Source organism: Micropterus dolomieu, linkage group LG22 (assembly GCF_021292245.1).
Source record: "Micropterus dolomieu isolate WLL.071019.BEF.003 ecotype Adirondacks linkage group LG22, ASM2129224v1, whole genome shotgun sequence".
NCBI lineage: Eukaryota > Metazoa > Chordata > Actinopteri > Centrarchiformes > Centrarchidae > Micropterus > Micropterus dolomieu.
Window position 1 is genome coordinate 33,515,673 of NC_060171.1, and position 12,270 is coordinate 33,527,942.

The 12,270-nt window shown below is 40.5% G+C and overlaps 1 protein-coding gene across 2 annotated transcripts in view; it reads right to left on the reverse strand.

The window, feature by feature from the left end:
* cstpp1 (centriolar satellite-associated tubulin polyglutamylase complex regulator 1) overlaps positions 1–11,945 on the reverse strand; it is a 15,909-nt gene extending 3,964 nt beyond the window's left edge. For both annotated transcript variants that reach the window (XM_046038606.1, XM_046038605.1), the window contains exons 1-7: positions 11,743–11,945; positions 11,451–11,553; positions 10,617–10,747; positions 10,224–10,308; positions 7,877–7,962; positions 6,836–7,043; positions 4,225–4,334 (exon numbers count right to left, since the gene is read on the reverse strand). In XM_046038606.1, the coding sequence (XP_045894562.1) occupies positions 4,225–4,334; positions 6,836–7,043; positions 7,877–7,962; positions 10,224–10,308; positions 10,617–10,747; positions 11,451–11,553; positions 11,743–11,785 (766 nt within the window). In that variant the 5' untranslated portion in view covers positions 11,786–11,945. The remainder of the gene's footprint in view (positions 1–4,224; positions 4,335–6,835; positions 7,044–7,876; positions 7,963–10,223; positions 10,309–10,616; positions 10,748–11,450; positions 11,554–11,742) is intronic.
* Positions 11,946–12,270: the final 325 nt, after the last annotated feature.

Here is a 12,270-nt window from a genome sequence, read left to right on the forward strand (position 1 = left end):
TGTATCATGGTATTTGTCCTGGTGTTGGATTTCTCCGGAATAGCTTATCCCACTTTTATGATGCAAAGAAAAATCACGAGTTCATAATAGTTAATTCAATTTACAAAAAATGTTCTATATCAGGATATGCATCATTATTGGGATATGAAATGACCTATATGAGATTAGTCTTATCGCACAGCCCAGAGATTACCAAAATGTACGTAATTGGGGACATGACCAGAAAATGTGCAGATAGTCAGGTGATAGTTTACATCGGTTACATTAAATCACTTCTGTCTGGAAAAATCTTAGCTAATTTTGTATTAGTGAAGTGGGCTCTGTTCAAAATCTTACATTGCAGCAGGTTGTGCCTGGCACATATCGAGGAGTTATGTACAAGGTCTAGTATGCGTCTTCATTGCTCGTCTGACATGGTAATCCTGAGGTCCTGGTCCCAGACAGCCATTAGAGAATCCAAACATGCTGGGTTTATTTTAAAAATGAGATTATACATAACTAAGAAGAGCCCCTTTTTGTTGGTGTCAAGTGTCAAGATGGAATCTATTACAGAATCTGGGGGGTGGTTAGGAAAGTGGGGGAATCGATTTTGTACAAAAAGCCAAATTTGAAAGAAGTGGAATAGAGGAGTATTTGGCAAGTTTAATTTCACTGATAAGTCCGCAAACGAGGTAAAGACACCTTTAGAGTACATGCCATTAATGGACTGGAGGCCCTTGTGTGACCAAGCCCGAAAAACTGGATCTGAACAGGAGGGTAGGAATAGATGGGTAGGGTAGAAATAGGTGGGTACGAAACGCAGGTGATGGGCCGGGTGGGGTGTGCAGACCAAACTGTTTCCTGAACTACTTCCAGATTTTTAAAGTATTGGTTACAGTTGGATTGTGAGCAACTGCCTTAACTGAGATCGGTAACTGGGAGCAAACTACCAATCAAAGTGAGAAGTGAGAAGAGGCTGTTTCCATCAGAGCCCATTGAGGTTGTTCATCTGGTGCCATTTTAGTGTTCTAAAAAAGACATTTGTTGATATTGCAGGCTCAGTAGTACAAACAAATATTTGTCAGTGCCAGGCCACCTTCAGATCTGGGCCGTTGAAGGATTAATTTTCTAATATGTGCACGTCTATTACACCATAAAGATGAGTAAATCATTTGATCAACTGTGGAGAAGAAAGACTTAATGATGAATATTGGAATGTGTTGAACAGCATTTAAAAAATGCAGTAGTACCACCATTTTTAGTGAGCGAAAATTTTTAACAGAGCTCAGTAGCCGATTTGGATATGAAGATTCCATATATCTAGGAACCTTCTCAAAGGGGAAGAGGAACTGGGGGAGCCCCTCGGCAAGTGAGTTAATGGAAAGGTATTCGCTTTTCCCAAGGTTAAGTTTGTAACCAAGTCTCTTTAACTGATCTAGGATGTTTAAGATAACAGGAAGGGAGGATGCTGGATTCGAAACATAGAGCAGAAGGTCATCTGCGTACAAGGAATTTTACAAAAATGATTAAACAACCTGAAAGAGGAGGCTCTTTCAGACTATTCAATCATTTTGTTGTGAGGCGTGCAGCATACAGTGCCATTCTAAGAATGTACCTGTACACCTGTACATTTCATACATTATGGAGAGCACGTTATATTTACTTCAAATGGCTAGGGGTTACCTGCAGTCTGTGAATAATCTTGTATGGAGTCTCAGGAATTGTTAGAACATGTATCAGAATCAGAAATACTTTATTGAGCCCCAAGGGGGAAATTCTTTTGTCACAGTTGCACACTTATCAAGGCATAAGGATTAAAAATAATAATAGAAAGTAGGTAGAATAAAGAATACATAAATATCCATCCATCCATCGTCAACCGCTTATCCTGTGTACAGGGTCGCGGGGGACTGGAGCCAAGCCCAGCTGCCATCGGGCGAAAGGCAGGGTACAACCTTGACAGGTCGCCAAACCATAGCAGGGCCACACATAGACGACAACAACCACTCACGCTCACAATCACAGTCACCAATCAACCTAGGCTGCATGTCTTTGGATGGTGGGAGGAAGCCGGACCCCCCGGAGAGAACCCACGCAGACGCGGGGAGAACATGCAAACTCCACACAGAAAAGCCTGGGACGACCGGGGTTCGAACCCACGACCTTCTTGCTGTGAGGCGACAGTGCTAACCACTGCATCAAATACATAAATATGTATTTTATAATTATGCTCTTAAAGAAAAATATAAAACGAGTGTAGGTATGTACAATATTTACATTATTAAAAAATTGTTACGGTTTAAAAAAATTGTTATGGTAGAACAGTACTAGTGAATAAATAGCAGCAGAATAGCAGCAGAGATTATCGCACATTAATCATTAAAACAGATAATATCGCACATAAACAGATAATAAGGTCCAGTTTAATAACTAACTAAGGGCCCCCCATGTGTCAACCACTTAAAGGGAGGAGTTATAGAGTTTGGGGGGGATGAGTCTTGCACTGAAAGTGCCCCTGTGCGTAAGCAGCACATCATGGAGTGGGTGGAAGACCTTGTCCAAGATAACATGTAGCTTAGACATTATCCTCTTCTCTGACACCACAGACAAGAGTGTCCAGCTTCACCCCCCCAGTGTCACTGGCCTTGCGAATCAGTTTGCGAGTCAATTAGGTAGTTAGGTAACCAGGTAATTAGGTAAAGGTACTTTATTGTCATATACACATACATGTAGTGAAATTCATTCTCTGCATTTAACTCATCTCTCAAGGGAGTGCCACTATGCAGTGCCCCGGGGACAAACTCCAGATCTTTCCCATTGTCACTGGTCAATGGCATTAACTGGGGAAGAAAGGAGATGTAAGTGACTTTGAACGTGGCATGGTTGTTGGTGCCAGACGGGCTGTTCTGAGTATTTCAGAAACTGCTGATCTACTGGGATTTTCACGCACAACCATCTCTAGGGTTTACAGAGAATGGTCTGAAAAAAAGAAAATATCCTGTGATTGGCAGTTGTGTGGGCGAAAATGTTTCGTTGATGACCGAGGTCAGAGTAGAATGGGCAGACTGGTTTGAGATGACAGAAAGGCAACAGTAACTCAAATAACCACTCGTTACAACCAAAGTATGCAGAACACCATCTCTGAACGGACAACACGTCGAACCTTGAATCAGATGGGCTACAGCAGCAGAAGACCACGCCGGGGGCCACTCCTGTCAGCTAATTAACTTTTCAACGATATTATATTTTTCTGAGATGCACCTGTAGTCTACTTACATTTTTAGGAAGGCCATATACATACAAGTTTCTGCGCACTTTGGCTTTACTCAGTCTTTGTTGCATCGCAACATCTGTGCTGTCATAGCAGTGTCAATTTTCTTTTCTATTCTTTGGAGATTTGAGGAGACTTCTTTTTTGCTGTCCTCAATTGCTATGAATCTCTTTTCCATTGTGAATTCACCTGCCATTGTTTAGCACACAGTAAGACTGTTCAAGCAAGCATTTCAAAAAACATACTCTTAAAGCTCTGTAGGATTAATGCTCAGTTCAGTTTCAAATCTTTTGTTTTGTAGATTACATGTTCTTTTCAACACATTCTAATGTCATTAAATGACCACTGAGTGTCATAGAATGTAGTACTTGTAAATATTTTAAAGGTAGTGTGAAAATACTGTTGAAGGACAATCAGGTATTGAGCTGTGAGGCACTGAATGTGGCCAGTAATGGTAGTGCTTGCTTGGTTAATATCTTGTACTGATGGGTGGTATATTTTTGCACAGGGATTCCTGATGTTATGTTTTATATGGGGGTTTATTATTGTTTTGGGAGAGTTTGTTAATTTGAGTCTTAGTTTGTTACATGTGGTTTGATTTGATTTTTATTAAAGCCAAGGTTTGGATTTATTATTTATCTTTTATCGTAATAACCTGCGCACTACTAGCCCCTGCCCAGGGACTGCAGTTGAGAATTACTTTTTAGCTATGTTTGGTACAATACATATCTTGTGCATTGTCCCTGTCAAATAAACAAAAATAAATAAAATAAAAAGTTCAGTATGACTTTAGACAGACAGGCTCTAGTGCAGTGCTCACTCATGCACATCCTTTCAATCTGCCATCTTATCTACAGAGAATTATTGCAAATATGAGAACATATCTAATTTTAACAACATTTTGTATGTGGTAGCAGTAGTAGTTGCATTAGTAGTATTAGCAGCAGTAGGGTAATGTTTAATGTTAAACTTACCAATAGTTTGGTTGACTGTCTCATGTTTAGCCAGGCTCATTAGGAAGCTGTAGTAAGAGACTTTGTCCGTCTGTTCCAGTGCTTCCCTCATACAGGACCTGGGGGGATGACTGCACACAGACACAAAAAGCTTAAGTCAGCTAAAACACACACAACACTACTCCTGTTTGTGTTCAGCTGCTGCATACTGTGGATGAGATCAGGGCCACTTCTTGACATTTTACCACCCCAGAGGAAATTTCTTTTCATATTAAAATAATTCTCATTATCATCATAACATTTAATTAAATTTTATTCATCCTCACTAAACTTCTAGTCATCTCATCACCACTGTACACAGCAGACACCCAGGTGGATTTATGGAGCCTTTGGCAGCATACTGTACAGTACATTTGTACACTTGTAGTCAAGACCGCCCAAACCAAGACCAAGTCAACACCAGAGTTTATCGAGACCGAGACAAGTCCAAGACTTTTAGGGGCTGAAACCGAGTCAAGACCAAGACCAGTTCCCCACATTACATGACACACAATAAAATGTGGAACGAGATCATAGGTACTTCTCAAATTGATCTGAAAAATCCACATTCCCATTAAAAACACCCACATACAAACACTAAGAGCTGAAATCAATTTAAACATGGTTATTTAACACTCCTTTCCCATGTTTACCATCCCCTTAACAACAGAGCTGAGCGATATGGCCAAACATGTTATCACGATAAATAATGCCATATCATTCGAAGTAGATAATTAACACGATAAATGTCAAATTGTTATTTCTTTCAAATTTAAAGGCACGTTGTCACCACATGCCCAGTCCTCAGATAGTCAACTATCTGCATTTGCTACTTTACGCAATATGTTAACTAAATTAGGTAGCTGGTGCACCTGGCTGGTGGCAAATAACCGACAAGGAACCAGGAACAGCAACTGAAACTAGTGCCTTGAGAGTGTATACATAAATAAGCTTGATAACTCTGCTAACGTCACGTACACATAGCTTACCTTTCTTTAAGCAATTTTTCTAAGTAGCAATAAAACTTAGTAACCTGTTGCCAGCCGTCTCCGTAAGGTTCCACTGCAGAATTTACAGATTGCAGTGTGGTTTTTTCTGAATGCCGTTTTACAGCTTGATTATTTATAGTTTAGATAGCTAAATGTTATTATGAAGACATTGCTGACATATCCTCCTGCTCCCAGGCAGCCAGACCTTCTCCTGTCTCCCCCATTCTCTCTCGGAGTGCGAGTCGGGGGGGGGGGGGGGGGGGGGGGGGGGGGGGGGGGGCAGCCATTAACAATATGCCAGTTGCTCTGTGCCAACCAATCCACGTTTTTACCAGTTGAAATATGGAGTTTGTAGTATTGCTGTAGTATTGCCAAAAAGACAGGGTATTGCTCAATCAGTCCTTATTACAAGTTGCAATACATTTAAATGGCCAACACAGCGCCAATTCAGTTTTACACTTGCCAAAAGAACGATTCTACCTCACTACTTGTGACTATGAGTTTCTCAAAATAAACTGATTTTAGTCATGAGCGTTACATTTGAGTTACGGCTGATTATAGCTCACCCAGTCCTTTCAGCCTGTTGAAATACATTTAAAGGGCCAATACACCCAGTAACAAGTAGTTTCCACTTGCCAAAAAGGTGATTGCAGCCTTGACCTTGTGACTTAAATAAGAAAACATTCTAAAGAGTGAAACCAGCTACTGCCAACTCTGGAATGTTGGTGTTACCGGGGAGCTGTCTGAGCAGTGTGCAAGCAGCTGTACACCCAGAGAGTAACGGTCTTTTCACGCGGGAATCGACACTCCGCCTGCGTAGTCGCCTGGCCCCGCAGGGTCGCTCTGCGCTTCTCATGTCAACAGACACGGAGACAAGCGCTCCGCGAGTAATCAGAAGGCGCTCTATAGTAACCACGGCAACGGCTTCTGTGCGCTACTGTATTCCTACTTAGCCTAACTTAAAGTAAAACTATAAGTAACGTTAGTTGATAGGCTATATTATTATATTATATTATATATATTATTCATATAGCTGATCAATCTAGTCATACAAACACCCTCCTGTTAATGTCCCGGTAACTGTTCAGAGAACACCTATATTTGAAGGAAATCACGGCGAGGATCAGTCTCTCATCCATCTTCTTTTTGTGCTGCGCGTCGCGTAGGCTACAGAAAATTCAAGTCAATTCAACGTGTGCGTGAGACGAGCACGACCGTGACAGTAGCAAATAAAGCTACACTGTACATACAGATAAGATTTTTTGCATTTAGGGCCGAATACATGACTTTAGTAAACATGTAGAAAATAATTTATTTCATTTGTAAAACTTTTTTATAAAAATATACTTGTTCTAAGAATTGTAGATCAGAGAATGAGTTTTAACACCTTCTGATATATTAGAATTAATAGTAATTTACTATACAAGTCTACATTATGTTTACTGAAATTCTGATAATTATTAATTTATTATTTGAGAGTGTGTCGTTGCCATATATTGTACATTGTCTCTCTCGACTTCCATTTTCTGGCAGTTATTTGGTTTCTTGTATCTTGTGGGTGTCTGATCCCAGTGAGTGAGGGCCATATGGTTTATGTGTTTCACCTGTGTTTGAACCTGTCACAGAGGGCGTCTATACACTGAGCCAGGGTGGACGGCTCCACCCCGTCCTGCTGCTGCTCCTCCTTGTCGTTGTCCTCTGCAGTCACAGAGGGGAGCTGCTCAATGGAGGTGGACGTGGGGACAATCACAGTGTTAGGACTCTTCCCTGATAACAGATCGTGGTAGATCACCAGCACGCTGTCCAGGAACTCTACAGAAACAGGGGACAAAGAGTAGCTGGAAATGGGTTTTGACTGCTAACCTTACCGTTCATCCAAAATTAAATTTAACTCCATGGGGTCCACTTCGGATATAATGATTCCCCCCTCACTACTGCTAGTTAGTAATTATTTTCATATCAGATATCTGACCACAGAGATCATTCCAGTATGGTTTACAAGACGTTTCCTAAACAGAGTCACATTTTCTCTCTGTCCTAAGGTGAGCAAAGCTTCTCATCCTAAAACAATTTGACTCAACAATCAGATAGTTTTACCCCATAATGACTAAATATTCAATCAGTCCATATTGAAAGTTAGGTCTTATTAAACATAAGCAGAACATATCAGTCTTTAACAGCCTCCACTCAAAATATTGGTATAGGAATCCAACTAGAGAGCATCAAATTGTCCCTTTAAAGTTACTCTTTAAAACTTGGTTCAATCGGGGCGGCAGTAGCTCAGTCCATAAGGATTAGGCTGGGAACTGGAGGGTCGGCGGTTTGAATCCAGCTCGGACCAGCTGCAGAGTTGCGGAGTGTGGACTGGTAGCTGGGGAGGTGCAAGTTCACCTTCTGGGCACTGCCGAAGGTGGCCTTGAGCAAGCCCCTGAACCCCTAACTGCACTGTGAGTGGCAGCCCCCTCACTCTGACATCTCCCCGAGTGTTGCAGATATGGGTCCTGTCTGTGTGTGTTTCAAACTTGTGTGTATATTACCAACAATATTTTGCCTTGTGGGATTAATAAAGTACATCTTCTTCGTTTTGAGAAATAATAGGAAACTAATGCTTATCGCTAACACAGAAACAGTAGTTTCTATTGTACCTTGGTAGTAGAACTGCAGCTGGAAGGCATAAAGAAAATCAGAAAAAGACATCAGACAATCTATGGCGTCGTCCATCAGAGCAATTCTATAGGAGAGTAAGAGAAAAACAAGATCAGTCTACTGTCAACCAGATCAGCCCAGTGGTGATGTATGCAACATGAAAACAAATGTAAAAATATTGCCTGATAAATGTGAAGGTCAGAGGGAGAAGATTCTGCACACAATGACCAAGAAATAATATTACATTTTTACAACACTGCAACAGACACGCACTGTTTCTGTATTCCAAGTAGTGAGTTATGAATGTAAATAAAAATGTTACACTTAACGTAATCTTTGAGCCCAACTAACTTTCAACCTATTCAATGCTCGCTTCTCTGCTGAAGTTCCTGTTTACAGCATGAGAGCCAGCGCAAAGCCTCTCTACCGTTCTTCATCAGCAGAGCAGCCCGGACCGCTGGTTATCAGCTATGTGTCTCTGTCCAGCACTGGACTGCTAAAACTACGTGTGGGGATTAGCAGCTACGAGCCAGGCTAAATTAGTTTAAGAAACCAAATACGTTTCAGAACAAAAATCAGGACACGGTAACACAGGTAAAGCCAGCATATCACAAGCATCATCTTAGATAAAAGTACAGGCATGAACTGTGCGATGTCCCAGACAGCAAGTATTGCTCTAAATATTCCAACTGCTCCCTTTTCCGATACTAAAATCAATATTCTTTATGTTGAACTGCTTGATATCTTGCTTTGTTTTGCAGGGTAGAAGGCTCAGAATACGATTTAAAACTCTACAACTCTTCAGGTGAGGTAGAGGACTCTACCAAACCTAAACTTATATTTTTGGGCAGCACAATTAAAACCTTTGGTAGCATGGATTACTAGATGGTTGGACACTGTGACATCAAATTGGACAAATACCATTCTCAATTACACCCTTAAGATCATGCAAGGCAAATATATGGACAAAAACACTGTGCACATCTAGAGAGAAATACAGAAAGCAACAACAATCAAATCCACACCTGACTGGGCAAGATATCTATACACAGCACCTAGAAGAAGGAGGAGGAGTTTGGCCTCTGATTTCTTTAGGTATCTACAAATTAGACCATTACTGAACAAACATGGGGAAACCAATAAAAGTTTCTCAATTCAATGGAATCACATGACTACTTTTACAAGAAACAAAAGTGGGAGGCACAATTTGGAAACAAAATCTCTGTGGCGACATCTGTTCTGAATCACATCAAGAAACTTGCTTTAAAAGCTGGAGAGAATTTAAATGGAAGCTATAGGGAAGATATTTTAGAACACCTCACACAGCAGGGAGGACTGGGTCATCATCTTTCCACAGCAGCTGGAGGAATTGGTTCCAATATTATCTGTTTTTTTTTTTATGTAATATAGGTCAATAATGAGAACTGGGACAGGATAATAAAGTGGTTGTTGTAGCCAATTTCGATGTGTGCTATATGTTGTGTGTTAGTGGTAAGTTGTATAGGGGTGACACTCTTCCACCTGCACACCAGGGGGCATGGGCAGGGAATCAAAGTGTTAACAGTGGCTATATGAGGAAGTCACAGGTGAAAAGCGAGAGGGAATTACGATCTGGGGAAGCCACACAGTTTTTCAACCATGCATGTGTGTATCTTGGTGATGGATTTTGTCATGTCCTTCCGTTAGCATCATGTTTACTGTTTTTTGCATATGTACGAGCTCCGTTTACGTCATTATGCAAGCAGCAGTGTTTTGTAAATAATTTTATTCTGCACAACATAAAGTGTTAACCGCATGCCGTGGCAGACCTGATTTTTTGCACCATTACTCTGCTTCAATGGACGGATCACGCCGATGTTGGGAAGGCAGAAGCACAGCGCTCCAGCTGATTCCACTCAGTGAATGCCAACAAGAGAAACTGGACGCTGATAAATGAAAGTAGGCTAAAGCAACACCAAAGAATAACGGTTGGATTGTTTTGGAATTGTTTTAAGCTGCGTGGAACAGATTGGACTTCTCACAATTAGGATACAGGTAAATCATGCTTCAATTCTAAAATAAAGCTTTCGGCAGCTTGCCTAAATCATTATCAAAATGAGTAACGTGGATTTAAATGCACCTGTCAATCAAAGCGAAACGGAGAATGAACTTGGTAAAAGACCAGTTAAACTCACGGTTAAAGCTTTGGAAGAGAGGAGGGGGGGTGTTTCCCAAGCTTTGTCTGAGGGGAGGTCCGCAGTCTCAGACTTTGAAAACCCCTGATGTAGACTGTTTATATTGGGAAATGTGAATAATAAAAAAGGGGAAGGGTGTAGTGTGTTGTCTGTGGTATGGCAGTATACTGACCTGGCTGCATTCTGCACCAACTCCATGGGGAAGTCTGGACACAATAACTGCAGTAGAGACCGGAACTCCAGCACGGACAGTAAGTCTGGAGTACAATAAGCCATAAAACTAACTTTAGTTACAGAATACACATCAATGAACCACTGATTTAAAAGCAATGGTGGGGTTTGCAAGTCAATTAATACATATTTGGCAACTGATGACAGTACACTACTGTGTATTCCTATCATTAATTCACTTAAACAGTCAGTTCAGGACTTCCGATACGAGTCTTATGTTATAATACATACCTAGCCTTATACAAAGAAAGTGCATTTATTCAATTACTTTCACCATGTAACCATCATCAAAAGAGAAAAGGTACTATTCTGATTATTTCTGGCTCGCACTCACCTCCACTCTTGCCGATCTGTCTGAAGCATCTCCAGAAGACTCTGATGAAGGAGACTCTATTATGAGGAGTGGCCCTGATATAGCTATACTCTCTAAAGAGGATGTGGTTACTGTTCTTCACACTGCTGAAACTACACACACACACACACACACACACACACACACACACACACACATTGAAAAACAAGTAAATTCTACCCCATCTCAAAATCCATGTAATCAGTTAGATAAAAATGATACACAAGATGCACTAAATTGCATTTACTTCCATCAATGATCTTAGTTAGCATGGACAGTCCTGAAATAGAAATGTGATCTAGTTTTGTAGAGATGTTCCACTGTTTAGATTACATCAGCTACATGCTGTACATTCAGAACAAAAGTGGTAAAGATGAATGTGTATCACTGGCTTTTTGCATCACATTTACACATATACAGTAAGCATGAACTGTATATTTGATCATCTATTTCATTATTTGAACATTTCAGAAGACCACAGAAGTGTGATCAGATGTGCAAACATGTATTGTTACACATTAGCATATATTAGCACTGGTTTGGGATACGTTTGGAAACAAGCCACGACAATGGTAATAGAATAAATATGGCTATACACTGTAGACCTACCATTGGACAACCTGTTTATGGGGGGTTTGCGCTTTGCAACATGCAAATACATGTTAATTTGTAGTGAATCTCCAGTTTCATTATGTTCTGTCCATTTCACCTTTGTGGACGTATGTAATTTAAAAATGTTTTCCCATGTCAGCTGTTCAGGCCTACAGGAGATCCCTCCCTGTAACTGTACATGTGTGTGTGTCGAGTGTAACATACTATTCAGCAAAGTAGCGTATCACCCCAAACTGGATGTATTCCTCTTTATGTTCCAGCAGCTGGGTCACGGCATCATTCAGGTAAAACAACACATTGCTGTCCGCTGGAACAAAAATTAACACAAGCACGGATATAAAGACACAACTGTATCAGTTAGCTGACAGTTTCAAGAACGTGATTGGCAATGCGCTGATTTTGAATGAGACAGATAGATATCTCACGATTGTATAATTAAAATGAGCACAAATATGAGTTAGCTAAAGAGCTAAACTGCACAGCTAACACAACCTACCGAGATATTCGTCAACGGGAGCGGTGGAATTAAAACGGTTCATTGTGTGCGTCCTTCGTTGAAACGAACATTAATACATTTAAAACGTAAGGTTATGTAGCTATACTCGGAGAACTGTCTAGCTGCGTATGTTACACTTAATCATTTCATTTCTGTAGCCGTGGGCTTTTGCTAGCTACCATAGCACTGTTGGCTTCTGGGAAACAGCCGGATGTTGTGAGTTACATTAATTAAATCCCCGAACAACACAACATAGAATAGTTCCTCTGTTGTTTTCCATAATAATAATCATCATTATAATTAGGAAATAATAACCTTAAGTTGAAGGTTCATTAGCTTGTGTTATTTGTCATTTAAATGCTGTGTTTGTGTTTTAGGCTTATTATTACTATTTCAGTAACATGTCTGTTACATTTAAGCTTAGTTGTTTCTGGACTTCAGAGAGAATTAAAATAAGACTGTGACATCTCATGTCTCTGTCTGTGAGTCTGTGCTTGCAAGATAAGAACTACAGTACTCTCAAAGGCA